The following is a 16,889-nucleotide window of genomic DNA, read 5'->3' as shown; positions in this document are numbered from 1 at the left end:
CATGTTTTGTGCTGTCATTTTTGTTCCTCTTATGCCAGTGTTTTGTACAGCTTTTCACACAATTCATACAACAACTACATACAATAAATCGTTTCTGCTGGTGTCTGGAAATACCAAACAGCAGATTTCTTGTAATATTGCCTCATGGTAAAGATGCATGAATGTCCTAGGCTGTCCTTAAAGGAGCTTGAAAGAGCGGCACTATAAATAAATTTCTGTTATACTGCCTAGAAAGACAATGTGTAAATGGAACGTTTTTTTCAGCACTTACAACCAAGGTAGAGTGTATAGGCCCGACTGGACGAGGACGTAGAAAGACACAGATACACAGACACAGCGCTTCACTTTCAACTATAGATTTTATTTTTGCACGCATCGATAAATATGTACCGTGCAAGCGGAAACAAACGTAACAGCAAAAAAGAACATTGAGTGGTGCATTTCGTTGAACCAAACACGTGTGCAAGGCAAGGGAAAAACATGTACTACAATGGTCACAAAGATGAACCGAGGAATCGTATCTGCTTTTCCGATAGTGACACCGAAGGCTTGCTTACGCACTTTTGCTCAAATTTTGCAATCTCGTAGGCCTCTACAATCTCCCTCGTCATCATGCTATGAGCCTTGTATAGATGGACGCGCTTTCAAACATGGCTTTGCAGGAACAATCTCGGCAGTGAATACCCAAATGACCCGAGATTACCTTAGTGACGTTATATTGATGCTCTTTTATTCTCTCGTTGATGCATCTGCCGGTTTGACCAATATACGTTCTTCCGCATGAAAGTGGGATGGCATAGACAACGTTATGAGTACAGGTTACAAATTGTTTGCGATGTTGGGTAGAACATGCGTGTCTTTTCTTATTCTCTGTGTTAACCTGTTTGCATAGCTTCTGTACATGCTCAGGGGCAGAGAAAACCACGTCTACCTTCGACTTCGCCGCTATTCTTCTGAGATTATGTGAAATGCAATGAATGTATGGTACCACAGGAGCTTTCTTTGCTCTAGCATTGGCACTGCTTGCATTCGACGCGTTTTTGCCCTTCTTGCTTAAGCCCTTCGCGACTGAAGTTAGCATACGTATCGGGTAACCAGAATCTGCGAGGCGCTTGGCCTGCTCTTTGAAACTGGCTTCCATTTTGACGAGGTTGTGTGACCACCAAATGGAAGCCAGTTTCAAAGAGCAGGCCAAGCGCCTGGCAGATTCTGGTTATCTGATACGTATGCTAACTTCTGTCGTGGAGGGCTTAAGCAAGAAGGGCAGAAACACGTCGAATGCAAGCAGTGCCAATGCTAGAGCAAAGAAAGCTGCTGCGGTGCCATACATTCATTGCATTTCACATAATCTCAGAATAGCGGCGAAATCGGGGGTAGATGTGGTTTTCTCTGCCCCTGAGCGTCTACAGAAGCTATGCAAACAGGTTCAATCAATCAATTAATCAATCAATCAATCAATCAATCAATCAATCAATCAATCAATCAATCAATCAATCAATCAATCAATCAATCAAAACGTGAGCTTTATTTAAACAAGTCAAGTAATGTGTACAAAAATAGTTGGACCAATAGCCTATGTGGCTAGTAGCAGGTCCAATACACAAAAGTACATATACAGGTCAACCAAATACATATCTGCTCATTGAGTAAGAAAACTTTTTACATGACCAAGTACTTTTGTTTTTTTTAGGGAAGAGCTATTACGTTTGGCTAGACAAGAAGCGTTTACATACAAGATCAAAATTTCTGGTTACTTTTATTTCCACAGGCAAAGTGTTCAAAGTTATAGCACCAAAGAACTCTATTAATCGTTTACCGTATACATTGCTGCAATAAGGAAGGTAAATATGGCGTTGGGTAAGGGAAAGTTGGTGTTGAGTATTTGGTGAACTAAACAAGTGATCTTATAATTTCTTAACGCCGTGAAAGAAAGAATACGAAGGTCAGTAAACAGAATGCTACTTAGGTGATGAACAGAGGAAAATGTTATTATTCTTAGGGCATGTTTTTGCAACTGCATTATAGGTGTTAAGTAAGTTTTATATGTTAGGCCCCATATTTCACAACCATAGCTCATGTGGGTATGAAACAAAGAAAAGTATATGCAACGAAGCAAGGCACGAGGAAAATATTGCCGGGCACGGGCCAGTGTGTAACAGCTGAAAGCGAGTTTTCTAGAGACAACGCTAATTTGTTCTCTCTAGTGCAAGTGACTGTCTAAAGTAACACCTAAATATTTAAATGAATCAACACAATCCAGAGTTTGGTTTGCTAGAGTCAAAGTGAACTCACTGTAGTCTAGTATTTTCCTCTTAGAGTGAAATATAATATACTTAGTTTTATCAGTATTTAGAGCTAGTCTGTTTTCTGAAAACCATTTAGCTACTTTTAGCAGTTCACCAGATATAGTGTCTTGTAATGACGAGAGGGAGTCCCCTGAATAAACTAAGGCGGTATCGTCAGCGTACATCAAAACTTTTGACAGGCTAAGTGCGCCCGTTAAATCATTTATATATAATGAAAACAGAATAGGGCCTAAAACCGAGCCTTGCGGTCCACCGCATACAATATTGGTGAAAGCAGAATGATGTTTGTTAATTACCACTTGTTGCCTTCGTGCCTTAAAGTAGATGTGGACGAATTGAAGCGCGTTTCCAACGATACCATAAGATTCCAGTTTTACTAACAGTATGAAATGACAGATCGTATCGAACGCTTTTTTTATATCAAGAAAGATTGACACAGCAATGTTATTCTTGTTAAGAGCAGAGTTTAGTGATTGCGAAAGTGTTAACACTGTGGTTGATGTAGATCTACCTGCAACAAAGCCATGCTGCTGCGGGCAGATAACGTTATTGCTTATAAGAAATGCATTTAACTGCAGCGCACTGAGCTTTTCGAATAGTGTGTTAACTACACTAAGAAATGAAATAGGTCTATAACTACTCGGATGGTTCGGATCACCAGTTTTGTATACAGGGATAACCTTTGACACTTTCAGTATATTTGGGTAAACACTACTTATCGCATGGTTAAGCACGTGACAAAAGGGCATACATAAGACATCAATATTGTTTTTCAATATCTTAACTTGAATGCCGTCAAGTCCGGATGCCTTATTAACCAGTAATTTTCCTACGATACTTTTTATTTCCTCAAGAGCTATTTCACCAAACGAAAAATCACTGTTGACGCTTCTCTGGAACCTGGTTGTGGAAATTGAAAGTACAGACTGCTTAGATATATTGTCACCAATTTTTGAGAAATAATCATTGAAGTCATTAGCAATCTGAGGGGACGGATTTTCGGGAGTAACATACTGTTTATCCTGTAATCCTACTACATCTCTTATCTATTTTCCATATTTTCCTTCCATTGCCATTTAGTTGTTTAATCAAGTTCGTATAATAGACCTTCTTTGATTTGCAAATTAGCATAACTGATTTGTTTCGAAAAAATTTAAACTGGCTTTTGTAGTAGTTGTTAGTTTTGTTATGTTTTAATTTATTATAATAGTAGTCTTTCCTTTTCAGTAGAGCAAGTATGGACTCATTCATTTACGGACATATGGCGTAATAATAGCTGTGTCGTGAAGCGTACCGCGATTCTTCTATCGCATTTGCAATGCAGTCAATAACGTTTTGACATTCCGCGTGAACGTTGTCATTGTAGAGGTTATCAAAATCTGTAGTGAGTAAGATGCTGCGTAGACGTGGACAGTTAATCCTTGTCGAATATTTATGGTGCGTTTGGTGAAAAGAATGCAAACAATCCTGAGGCAGAAACAAAAATGTTGGGCAATGATCAGCAATTGTGGTATCATAAACAGCTGCCCGTACATCGATATCAATATTGCACAAGATATGATCGATGAGAGTTGAAGACATGTTGCAAACACGAGAAGGGGATGAAATCACATTTTTAAGATTAAAGGACTGTAGAAAAAATATGTACTCACAGCAGTCATCTCTAGACAAGTCGATGTTCATGTCACCACAAATGATAATTGGATTGCAGACATGTATTAGAGGGTCGATAACAGTTTCCATCACAGAGATGAAATTATTAATACATGAGCTAGGAGGACAGTAAACTACGCCTACAAGAACACCACATTCAAGTTTCACAATAAGGGTTTCGGCAGTTTGGTTGCTGTACAAACTGTTAACTAGGCTTTGAAACCAGAGCCTGTGGCTGATAAAAAGCGCGACGCCACCACCACGTGCTGTACTTTCTCTAGGTTGCGATAGCATAGTGCATCCAGGTATTTTTATTTTTTCATCCCTTCTGAGCCATGTTTGTTATCGCAATGATGTCGTAAGAAAACGAGTGTTGCGATATGTAAGTTAAAAATAGGTCTAGATTTCTGTTAATACTACGGATGTTGCAGTGGACTAAGAACAAGAAATCATGTCCTTTCCCTGTTTCTTCAATGTCTGTTAAAGTCTTTATTTTTTGTCTTTTTATTTAACGCTTACTGCACCTGAGCAAGGTCCTCTGCGCACGTCACATGCAGTACATGCGAATTTTCTGCTTTGCGCATGAGGATCTTCCCATCAGACACCCAACTGAATTTCCAGTTATGTTCCCTTTTTGCACTCAGCGCTTTGCCCAACAATACCTTGTTCGCCGGACACAAGTGTTAATTAATAAAAATTGGAGAAATATCCTTAAAGCCAAGAAGAGACGTGTTTATTCTGTGCTTTTTAGCCGCGTTAAGGACTCTGTCTCTGACCTTACGGGACACAAGCCGAACAACGATATTTTGCTTCGCCTTGTCTCTTGTGGGAACCCGATGAATTACCTCTGTGTCTGAATCCTGGATTTCAGATTCGACACAGACAGGAATAGCTTTCATGGTTGAGGAAAGGTTTTCATCTGGAGCCACAGGTATGCCTTTCACCTCCAAATTGTTTTTGCGACTGTGCTGCTGCAGGTCGACCAGTTCTTTCTTAATTTCTTTCAAGTCTTTTGAAAGGCGGGTGTTCTCATTCGTAATTTCGTTATTCCTGGCTTTGACTTGAACAAGTTCTTTCCTTATTTCTACAATTTCTGTCTTGAACGTTTCAAATTTTTCATTAATGAACTCCATGCCCTTCCTCACGTAATTGATCTCCGTTTCTATAACTTTTTTTATTTAGGCATGCTGCTTATCGAGCCGATCTGACAAATCTGCAAGCGCCTTAGCTACTTCCTTCACAGTAGGAGGTGGCTTATCAGACATTCTATTGGCAATAGACGGAGCAATCCAGAAGCCTAAGTGTTGTATCTATTAAGAAGTAGGTAGTTACTGACGTACCTGCGTAGAACAAGCAAGCGGTTACTTGTCGATCGACTCTGTGGCTGCCTGGATTGCTCCGCTATGACGCCTTCTTCCGCCGGGGCAGCGTTTATGTAGCCGCAGAGTGACGTCAACGCTGGTTGGAGCGCAGACACAGTTTGCAGCCTGGCCGCTGTAAGATGACTTGCACTCGGCCTGGTGCTGCGCTGCTAGCAAGCTTCACAGCGACGTGGTGGCGAGTGATGATCCCAGGGCTGTCTGGCGATTTCAACTGCGCAGAACAAGCAAGCGGTTACTTGTCGATTGACTCTGTGGCTGCCTGGATTGCTCCGCTATGACGCCTTCTTTCGCCGGGGCAGTGTTTTGTAGCCGCAGAGTGACGTCAACGCTGGTTGGAGCGCAGACGCAGTTTGCAGCCTGGCCGCTGTAAGATGACTTGAACTCGACCTGGTGCTGCGCTGCTAGCAAGCTTCACAGCGATGTGGTGGCGAGTGATGATCCCGGGGCTGTCTGGCGATTTCAACTGCGTAGAACAAGCAAGCGGTTACTTGTCGATAGACTCTGTGGCTGCCTGGATTGCTCCGCTATGACCGAAAAATAACACAGAGAATAACAAAAGACACGCATGTTCTACCCAACATCGCAAACAATTTGTAACCTGTACTCGTAACGTTGTCTGCCATCCCACTTTCATACGGAAGAACGTATATTGGTCAAACCGGCAGATGCATCACCGAGAGATTAAGAGAGCATCACTATAACGTCACTAAGGTAATCTCGGGTCATTTGGGTATTCACTGCCGAGATTGTTCCTGCAAAGCCATGTTTGAAAGCACTTCCATCTGTACAAGGCTCATAGCATGATGACGAGGGAGATTGTAGAGGCCTACGAGATTGCAAAATTTGAGCAAAAGTGCGTAAGCAAGCCTTCGGTGTCACTATCGGAAAAGCAGACACGATTCCTCGGTTCATCTTTGTGACCATTGTAGTACATGTTTTTCCCTTGCCTTGCACACGTGTTCGGTTCAACGAAATGCACCACTCAATGTTCTTTTGACATATTTACATATTTATCGATGCGTGCAAAAATAAAATCTATAGTTGAAGGTGAAGCGCTGTGTCTGTGCATCTGTCTTTCTACGTCCTTGTCCAGTCGCACTTATACACTCTACCATGGATTCTAACCAACTAGCCAGCCAACGTGTTACAACCAAGGCTTGGGCAGGTATAATACCTGTGGTGCAACAAAAGGCTGGTGCCCTGTAGTGTATGGGGTTGCGAGTAATGGTATTAGGCTTCGGCACTCCGCACATCACGGTTGTTGCTAGCCTGCTTAACAACCACGGGCTAGTTCAATCCCAGGGAAACAAGGAACGAGAGCCACGTGTATACTCGGCAAGCACTTCAACCTGCACGCTCGGCGTGAAACTTGTTGTGTGGTGCAGCCACCTTAGGTCCCAAGAAAGAGTGCAAACCATGCCACATGTGTACACTGAACCTAAGACACAAAAAATGGCGTGCTTAGGGACAAGATCATGTTTCGATAACACCCGTGATTTTGACAACCGTAGGCTGCTGTAGTTTCATAGACTACAGAATTCCAGGAGAGTGAAACTCTGTGCATGGGTATGCTGTTCAGCAAACATATGCCAATTAATATTAATCTAGAAGGCATGACTGCAGCTTGCAATATTGGGACAGCTGTGTACATTATTATGCAAGCTTCAGAAGTTGACATAGAGGCCTAGTGGGAGCATCTTCCAACGCCAAAAATGGAAGTCCGAGTGAGAAAGCGTACAATTTCATTTTCATCTTGCCTCTTGAATTCTTCTTGACAATTTCCCTGCTCAAGTTCTCAAACTGATCTTGTAGATTCCTTTTGTGCAGTAAATATTTGTTGTCATCATCATTATTCTTCTAATTATTATTATTAACTTCAGAGCACTATATGTCCGTACAATGCAGATTCACTTATCATGGCCTTTGCTTTTTTGTGTATAAAGCAAAATCAGAAGAAAAAAAATCTTCGTTGCCTGAAGTGAAGCTCTTGTAAGGTATTAGCAGTAATAAATAAAAGTTAAGAAAAAGGGAACACTTCTCAATATGCTGTAAGTTTAGCCACAGCTAGAACATACATATTGAATTAAAGATTAAGTGTCGAGATACCTGAATTTATTACCACAATGAGAAAAAGACTAATCACAACCAAAACTTGCACATCACTAAAAGATGACTACAGGGGAAAAAGAATTTCAACAAACCAGATCATTCAATGGTAGACAATCTACAGCATCATGCTGAGCTTAACAATAGTAGTAAGCACTTGTAACACTTTTATCACAGCGTCTTCACCACATTCTGCACGTCCCACCAAGGTATGTGCAGCTACTATAACTCTCATGGAGGTAAAGAAACAGCCAACAGAGCTCTGCAAAAGCCACGGATATCTCGCAAGGCAATGAACAATAAACCTACGTGGCAAAGCAATCTATGAACATGCACCAATTTGTGACGAATTCTAAACACATACATTGCCTCTCAAAAAGAACTCCAGGAAGTGGGCACGTGAAGTCATCTAACAGCACTATTCTCATTGGTGATAATACAATTTCAGGTTGTATAGGGCTACAGAGGCCTGCAAAGATAACAATTTGTTTCTTATTCCAACACCACGAGAAGCTCCAAAGTTCGTTTCAAAGCCTAATGCAAAATTTAGACAACTAATATATGAATAACCGTTTGCTTTTTTTTTCCAACAAAAGACTCTTCTTGTGCAACTCTTTAATTAAGCATATATAACTTGAATACAAAAATAATGAAGCTGGAGAACATCATGGCACATTTGATTGGCCATTTCTGAGTACTCCTGCAAAGCTTCAAAGGGTGAATTGTCTAAGCTTGATCGTGAAAATAATCACACTCATATAGCATAAAAAAGATGGAATAATTAAATCTAAGACATTTTGTCTTTTTAATAAAGCATCATTGTCGTATTACACAAACATCAGAGCACTGCTACAGCAACCTCAAATGACCAGCCAAATACGCTGTTAGCAATTATCTAGCACAGAGGCTCGATACAAATAATGTGCCATGCCTGGTGAATCCGATACACATAAGTATGCTATATGGTAGTTAGACGTGCTTCTTTCAAATGAAACTGTGCAACCTAGAGCACATATAAACAAAGCTACTGATGTCAGATGAGCCTTTCACAACCTTTCATACAAAGAGGCATGCTTGCTAGTGCTACATGATGACCTTAGGAAACCATGTGCTATGTTAGCTGTCGACTGTTTTTGAGTGCTACCAAAAGTGCAGTACAACATACACATACTAAGAAAGAAGGCATTAAAGAAATAATCAGTTCAGGTTCTGAACGACACTTGTTTCTTTTTTTGTTCAAGTGTCAGTGAAAGGAAAATAATTTAGTCACTGAAAGTTTGCAGTGCATACTCTACCTGATGTAGCAGTCAGAAAAACAAATATGACACAGAGAGACATCACATGACCAGGCAATAAACTATGAAGGAGAGCTAGAAAGAGAAATCCCCATATGGTTTTATGTTGGACGAACAACAAAGGCAATCGGTACATATGGTTCTGGAACATAAACACCATGAAAGAGGTCCAAACCTTGCTGGCGTGAATTGAGCAGTGCACTATGTATTTGTGATCCTGACCTACGGAGTACTCTTGTCAATACATGACTTACTGAAATCTTAAAGTTGAGAGAAAGCTTTCTTCCAATCAAAAACCCTTGTCTCGAAATCCAATACTGCATTCTTTAACAAGAACAAAAGGTGAAAGCCATTTAGCTCAACAAAGTCTCAACAAGCAAATTCTACTTCTCAGTGGTCTGAGCTATGACGATTGCTGCCTGCACAAAGACACAAGAAAAGGAACTTTACTAAAGAAAACAGAGAGATGACAATGTTTTAAAGGACATGAGTGGCAGAATAATGTCATCAGCAGGACTCAATTTTCAGATTACAACTCAGAAAATGAAAAACACAATATGTTCGAGGCAGCATGCTTCCAAGTATGCAATACTGATCTATGGCTTTCAACTCGTGCTTTCCCTTGAGGCAAAAATATGGTTTGAGGACGACAGTTCTTGGTTAGAACAAAGCTTTGCAAGGACAACTTATTCACAGAATATTGCAAAACACTGATTCCAAAGTGAAGTTTAAAGCTGCAGGGAGACCGTGCCTCCTGGCTTTTATGTTCCAAAAATTTTGCAACCGCCAATGCATAAGCAACACGGTATCTCAAGCCCTTTTGTTTTTTGAGCATGTCTACAGAACTGGTCATCCGGTAGCCCAATATTTAGTAGATGCAGCCATCTTGCTCAAGTGATGTCTGGCCCAGGTTCGTCAGTACTGGAGAAACATGAGGGGGCCAGCAAGTAGGTTGCCACTTGCAAGTCTGCAACTGTCACATTCCGCAAATTTCGGTATGCCTCTGTAAATGAACCAACAACCCTCGTGAGCAGAAGTTTTTCAAGGTGTGTAAACGCAAGAAATGCAATGTATCTCATGAAATCCAAAGAAGTCAAAAGGTTCGCAGGAAGATGAGTTGGAAGTGATAAACTGTGGAAAACATGGAAAGTCCCAGCTTACAGCCAATGTTTCGACACAAGAACTGGTCTTCGTGGCTCTGAAAAATACAAGTTCCTTTGTCAAAACGTTGAGTCTAAACTGGAACTTTGGTTGGCCAGCTATTTATCATATCTTATGAGGGTACTATCAGTATAAATTCAAACACAAACAATTCCGAGACTACTCAAATGTAGTGTTCAACTTCCAGGTCACCTGCATTTGACATAGTGCCTTAATCCAGAGTCGAAAACACACCCATTTGGGACTACTTCATACTTAGAAATCAGCTACAGGGAGATTACATGTCACACTTCCGTATAATTATGCACAATAGACATTCTGATCAGTTATTTCCAGTTCGCATTTCAATTATTGTGGGTAGTACATGACAACAACTGAGTATGAGATATTCAAGTATAATGGCATTACTGCCAAGTGCTAATTAACATTCAAAGTGCCACAAGAAATTTGTGAGACGATGTCACAACCACGGGACATTAGTATACCACCAGCAAGAGACTAAAGAACTACACAGGTAAGCCAGGTCAAACACGCAAGTTGTCCACTCGTGCTTACAAGATGTCCAGGTGCTGACATCTGCAAAACATACCATGAACAGTTTATAAGTGCAGCAATCATGATTTTCTGCATGCCAATGTTTCAAGGATTCAAGAGGATCAAGATTGGCAAGGAAACCATTTACCCCCAACTGCGACTTTCCATTTGCACAGCACCACATGAAACTCTTCCATGTGCTTCTTGCAAAGATTACCCATTCAACCACTACAAAACTACTCTACGTAGAAGAAGAGAGGTGCTATCATGAATGAAAACTGGAGTTGCCTGCGAGGCCAAAGGTACTGCAAGCTACTCGAGACAAAGGGTGAAAGATGAAACATGGAGCAGGGGCACAAGTTCACTTACACACAGTGAGCTATTGATAAAGTTGTTAAATCTCAGCAGAATTTCTGCACAAGCTTTTTACAGATGTTGCAATTGAATTACTGTTCTTTCATTCAAAGCCTCTCAATACCCCCATCAGAAGGTCTCGCCATACGAAGACATTTAGGCACTGATGTGTCCAAAAAGCTGCAACTGCATCAGCCCTGCACATTGAGACACAGCAAGTTGAGAAATGTAGTGCAACTAGCATAAGGAGTGGGCAGGTCAAAAATGCAGCGGCGAGTTTTCCTCGAAGGGAACACGTATACATGCATGCACCAGCAGATCACCTCGTCTACGGTAGGCCTCTGCTTTATTTGTATCCATATCCCTGCCTTCGCTTTCCTTGGAGGCTTCATTGCCAAGAAACCGGGTGCCCTGCATGGAGATCTTCTTGCATGTCAAGTGCGAATCACAAGTCTGTGAAGGAGTCAATTGGTCCATTCTACAAACAACCTGTTTATGCAGGTCTCCTTCATTCCCATCACGTGGAGATTTTGGCTATTCGTGGACTTGGTCAAAGTTGCTAAACAGCTGAAATACCTTCGTACTGGTGGCATATGTAAGGGCACTATTTCTTGAAAGCACGGAAGCAGACAAATGGCAGGCATATCTCCCAATTTTTAGGGTGGACCTGCAGGAGGATTTCCTGCATTCTTGACTTGTCACTGGCTGCAGCAAAAAGAGACCGGCGGGTATGCCTTCATTTTGTCAAAGCAGTCTGTACAGTGTAGAGAAAAAAAAATTAATGCAGTCACAGAAGCAGAAAGAGAAATGACAGATGTATTAAACTACCAGATAACCTACACAGTGCAGCGAAGGCTATGGCTTGTGTAAGCCATACAGTAACAAGTGCCGACTGCGTATTCCAGAGAAAGGTGACGAGCTCGCCCATCTTGCACTGCTAATTCTTTCATGAAGCTTTTGTCTGTCACACCGTTGTGTGGGGGCCATCAGAGGTGCAAAGAAGGAGCTCTTCCTGTGGTTGGCTGCCTTGACCTATGGCTTTCACTGCACAATAGTAATATAAGGTAGAGAGAAGGTCACTGCAAAGTTAGAGATACACTAAGTCAGTAAACCTGTCACGTGAAGTTGCTATGTTACTCTGGTGAAACAACAAATGCACCTCCCTAGAGGAACTTGAGGTACAGCAAGCAAAAAAGCAGCATAAATTTAAAGCACTGGCAGCAATGCTATGATCAGATGGGAACAACAGTCCCCAACTGTGTCAGCATCATTTAGTAACTATATTCCCATGGGTCTCTGCTTGTGGTGTTAATGACTTCATCTAGTGCAGTGGTCAGCATAGATCAGGGCATCAAAGAAGGAAAAAGACCAGAAGGTGCATCAAGTGACAGTTTGAAAGTCAGTCATAAAGAATATAAAGGGAAGGCTCATGAGAAAACTGCTCTTACCACACGAAAGGTTGGTGGTAATTTCTAGGAGTCGTGCGAGTGGAGAGTATGGAGAATAGCAGTGCACAGATCGGGTGGTGACAGCCAATAGTGATGAGGGCATCACCAAAAATAACCTGAAACCAAACATTGGCTTGAGAAGTACAGAATCTAGTTTACTATATAGGTCCTGCCAACACAAAGGGCCCATTTCCAAATAGTCAATGCGCAGATGAGCCCCAAAGGAAAGCAGGGGCAGTATTAGAGGAAGTTGACCTTTTGAGGCTAACTGCCTGATGTCATGTTCTCTGCTAGTTTTCTTGTTTTTCTTTTTCTATTCCCCGATAGATGAAAGGCACATAAGCACCAAGCACCAGTGTCGTCAGATTAGGGGAAGTTATGATTGAGAGTTGCAAGAACTATAGCGGTACTGATTGACTCATAGGAGTGAGGGAGAAAACTTTATTTCCAATCATAACGATTCGCGTCCGGCGAGTGAGTGGGCCGGGGCACCTGCTGAGGTTACGGCCAAGAGTTCGCGTCTCCTGGCGGCTTCCTCGGCCCGCTGGAATGCACAGAGTTGGTCTTCCAGATTTGAGCTGAGCAGCGCAGCCTGCCATTGCGCGCGGAGGCCGTCGGTGGAGGTCTCGCTCTCATTATCGTGTATTAGTCCCTGGCATTCCCACAGCATGTGTTCTAGCACGGCTCACGGGACCTAGGATTTTACTTAGTGAATATAGTATCAGAGATTACTGTTAATAATTGTCTCAGTAAAAGTGAGTCTGCATTTTGTACCTAGGTGATGTGCATAGTGCAGCATCTATTATTTAACATGTAGTAGTATACAAATATTTGAGTTTGAGTAATAGGCTTATGCTGAAGACGCTCCTGCTCTGCAGAGGGTATACACTACATTGACAACCAAACTATTAGGAATGGTAGCAACTTACTGAAATGACCTGTAAATAAGGATTCGTTCTGAGTATATGCAACCACAGTCAAGGAGCTCTTACAAGTTATAATTAACGTGAAAAAAATATGTAGGAAAGGTAGTCACACCCCTTAGTGGACAAAAATGGTAAAACCGTGAAGTTACCAAATGCGAGTTTGGAAAATTTACATATGGTGCGGAAATAAAAGCCTCGACACAGCCCATATATGCATGGAAGACCAAAAGCGTAAGGTTGTGCCAAATAAAGCACTCCACAAAAGCACAGCCACTCTGTGTATACTTTGCAAAATTTGTCTCAACCTTGCATGCGCGATACGCTTTTCTTCCTCACTCTCTGGTGAGGAGGGCGCGCGGCTGCGTGTAGGCGTATAAGAACGGTTAAGCGATCTTGGTTTGAGCTGGTTGATCGTTTCCGTCGAAGCTATAGAAAACGAGCGATATAGTATACGGAAACCAAGAACAGTCAGTTTGTGTTCTCGTCACCGTCGTATTCGTTTGACTAAATTCCAATAAAACGAGGCCCTTTTAATACTATGCTGGCACTGCTGCTCCTCACCAGCGCCGCGCACTACCTTGACGAGCATGAGCAAGCGAGCAAGCGCACAAGGCTCGCACATTCGTGAGGAGTGGTGGAGCGGCACAAGAGAAAACTGCAGACCCAGAGGCGTGATCGAAGGGGAGCGCTAACGCAGCGCGCCATACTTTCCTTTCTTTTTTTTCTCTCCCCGTACGTGGTGCGCTGAACTTCGCAACTTTTAAAACACGCAGTTAACACGACATCCTCCGTAGTGAACTACTTACTGCTACCTCACGATTCGAACCACTGTGACTCGCACGAAGGTTCACGACGAGTACGGCGACCAAAGAGCAGCGAGAAATCCACGACGTCTCGGTGACGGGCTGAGTGCAGCGGCACGTACGCTGTGAAGCGGAACACTTGACATCCAGAGGAACGTGCTGCACCCGGTAACATGTCGCTCAGTTCTAAGCATTTCTTTCTCTATGGTTCTAAGCACGTAAATGTGCGAATGAAGCGCAGAAAGCCGTGCAATGACCGCGCCAACTTTAGGCTGGATGGATGGATGATTGAGACTCAACCCTATGAATCGATGGATGGATGGATGATTGAGGCTCAACCCTTTGAATAGGGCGGCGGCGGCGCGCGCCACCTAGCCCTGAATGGTACTATATGCATGCATACCTATGTATTTACGCCTTTACTTTTGCGTTGATATTATCCACCAATCAGATAGCCTCCGTTTAGTTATTTCTACCTGTTCAAAGTCTATACTACTTTCACTGTCTTTAAAACCCAAGGCTTTGAATAGTTCCCCGTTAGATTCAACTGCAGGGTGAAGTTGTTTACAAGCAAGTATCAGGTGTTCCGCCGTTTCCTCCTCCTCTCTACACGCCTCGCACACCAAATCTATCTCCTGGTATCTGGCTCGGTACGTTTTAGTCCTCAGTACACCCGTCCTGGCTTCGAACAACAATGAGCTTCCCTTAGAGTTATCGTAAATATTTTCTTTGGCTATTTCTTGCTTAAACGTCCTGTATGTCTCCAATGCCGATTTGGTTTGCATCTCTGTACTCCACATACCCCTCTCTGCCTCCTTAACCTTTTTCTTGACAGATGATTCCTTACTTGTTCCCCCGCTACTGCCCAAGTATTTGCTTGTCAATTTTCTAGTTCGCTTCCTCCACCTTGTGTTAACATTCCTCGTGTATAAGTAACTGAAAACCCTCCTAGTCCACCGCATTTCCCCCATTTTTCTCAATCGCTCCTCAAATGCTACCTTGCTACTAGCCTCTCTGCCCTGGAAAGAAGACCATCCCAGATCCCCCTGCACCCCAAGATTTGGCGTCTTTCCATGCGCTCCCAGAGCGAGCCTACCCACACCACGTTGCCTAATTTCCAACTGTTGCCGGGTATCTGCTCTCATACATAGAAGTGCATTGGCAAATGTCAGTCCCGCGGAACCATTACCCCCTTCCATATCCCTCGTACTACCTCGTACCTATTCAGGGTGTCTACCAAGTTAATTGACATTTCCAAATTCCCTGAGTTTTCCAGGTTTTCCCTGAGCGCCTTTGCAAAATTCCCTGAGTGATGCAGAACTATGTTTTATGTCAAGATGGCCTGAAACCGTATCGCCCGATGCTGTCACCCTCTAGTAAGCATACAAAAGAATTAAAAGAAAAACGACTTAGTACAATTAGAATACTAAAGAGTAGAGTTTATGTTATTCAAAAAGAGGATAGAAGGGAGGGTTTAGTAAAATGCAGAGCAAATAAGATGTTTTCCAAAAAAATTGCAAATCGAGTCGGACATTCTCAAATACAAATAAAAAGGAGATGCATACAGAAGCAAATATTTTCGAATATGAGCTACTTCCATAAACTGATAGCAAGCTCAGTGGTATTAGGCCCGAACGCCGTCACAATTGAGATTTTCTCTTAACAGCTCGTAAGTCAACCTTAACTGTCCTGACATACTCTCAGCCCACACACGATGCCTCAGTGTTTTGTTTCACAGCTTTAAAGAGTTTGTTTTGGTTTGGATGAGAGACGCCTGCATCTCGGCATCAGCCAACACTTCCTTTTTTGAGCTCAAGCTCCTTAGAAACGGCGGCAGCACGCTTCCTTTCCCGTTCATTCCTCAATGCGTAGGTCCTTTCTGTTCTTGTCCTCCTTCCGCCACTCGTTCGCCCCACAGACCACTTGAAGCATCTTCTTGGTCAGTTGCACAGTCCACGTCTGATTTTTCGAACTCCCTGGGGCCGTGAAAACGTCAGAAATATTGGCCAGTTGGAAAAAATTAATGCATGTCATTTAGTGTCCGTAAGGGCTCAAATCTCCACAGGTACATTCGAAAACGCTCTGAAGGCCTGCCGGTGCACGTATTAGCCATATCGGTGCTCGTACTGTGACATGAAATACCGGGTGCACGCGTGTGTAATTCAGGAATACATACTCTGTCCCATGGCAATAGCCCCTTCCCACGCTTGTTATGCTTCACTGCAATACTTTTGCGTATGCTTCACCAAGTAACATTTATGTACGGGGGCGAAGCTGACTTTCGGAAACCGGCATTATGCAACACACCGTGCTTTCCAAGCTTCAAGCCAACCGCGAGGACCACAAAGGCGGAGTCCGTGCAATTGCTGACAGCAGCAAATTCTTTCAATAAAAAACACAACCAACGCCAAGAAGCTCCATAGCGAACGTCGAAGCAGCTAGGCCTAGCGTTGCCGACGTGGTGGATACGGCTGCCAGCGGATCTGCGTGCGAGAGCGCCGGTTCCAGGCGGCAAGGTAATCAAAATGGCAGCGGTGGTGGCTTTGATTAATGCCGTGGACCTGTGGTCACGGCAAAACCTCCGGAAAATCGGACGGCGAAGAGTTCTTACGTCCGAAATTTAAGACGTCCTGATACACTGTCTATATGGGGTACGTGGTGGTGCCACGAAGACGTCCAAATTACTGTACACTGGAAACTCCTCCAGCCAATGACGGCGTCAAAGACGATTCATTATGATTCCTGCTGTTACTCGAGCCAGGATTACCTCGACTTTCGACCCTTTCAATAAAATTACAGCTAATTTTCCCTGATAGAAGCACAAATTCCCTGAGGTTTCCCTGAGTTTTTCCAGACTACTCAAAATCCCTGAGAATTCCCGGTTTTTCCGGTTTTCCCGGTTGGTAGACACCCTGCTATTG

General features: G+C 42.9%; 1 protein-coding gene across 4 annotated transcripts in view; it reads right to left on the bottom strand.

Moving 5' to 3' along the window:
* The window catches only part of LOC142557074 (uncharacterized), a 53,409-nt gene extending 39,174 nt beyond the window's left edge, over window positions 1-14,235 (bottom strand). For 2 of the 4 annotated variants that reach the window (XM_075668643.1, XM_075668641.1), the window contains exons 1-2: window positions 13,992-14,235; window positions 12,240-12,355 (exon numbers count right to left, since the gene is read on the bottom strand). In XM_075668643.1, the coding sequence (XP_075524758.1) occupies window positions 12,240-12,355; window positions 13,992-14,143 (268 nt within the window). In that variant the 5' untranslated portion in view covers window positions 14,144-14,235. Of the gene's footprint in view, window positions 1-7,436; window positions 11,836-12,239; window positions 12,356-13,971 lie in introns of those variants that run through there. The other 2 variants (XM_075668644.1, XR_012822711.1) reach the window with 2 other exon arrangements.
* Between the last annotated feature and the right edge of the window lie 2,654 nt (window positions 14,236-16,889).

This window comes from Dermacentor variabilis, chromosome 9, assembly GCF_050947875.1.
Source record: "Dermacentor variabilis isolate Ectoservices chromosome 9, ASM5094787v1, whole genome shotgun sequence".
Lineage (NCBI taxonomy): Eukaryota > Metazoa > Arthropoda > Arachnida > Ixodida > Ixodidae > Dermacentor > Dermacentor variabilis.
Note: the sequence above shows the minus strand (reverse complement) of the source record. Positions and strands in the feature narration are given on the sequence as shown.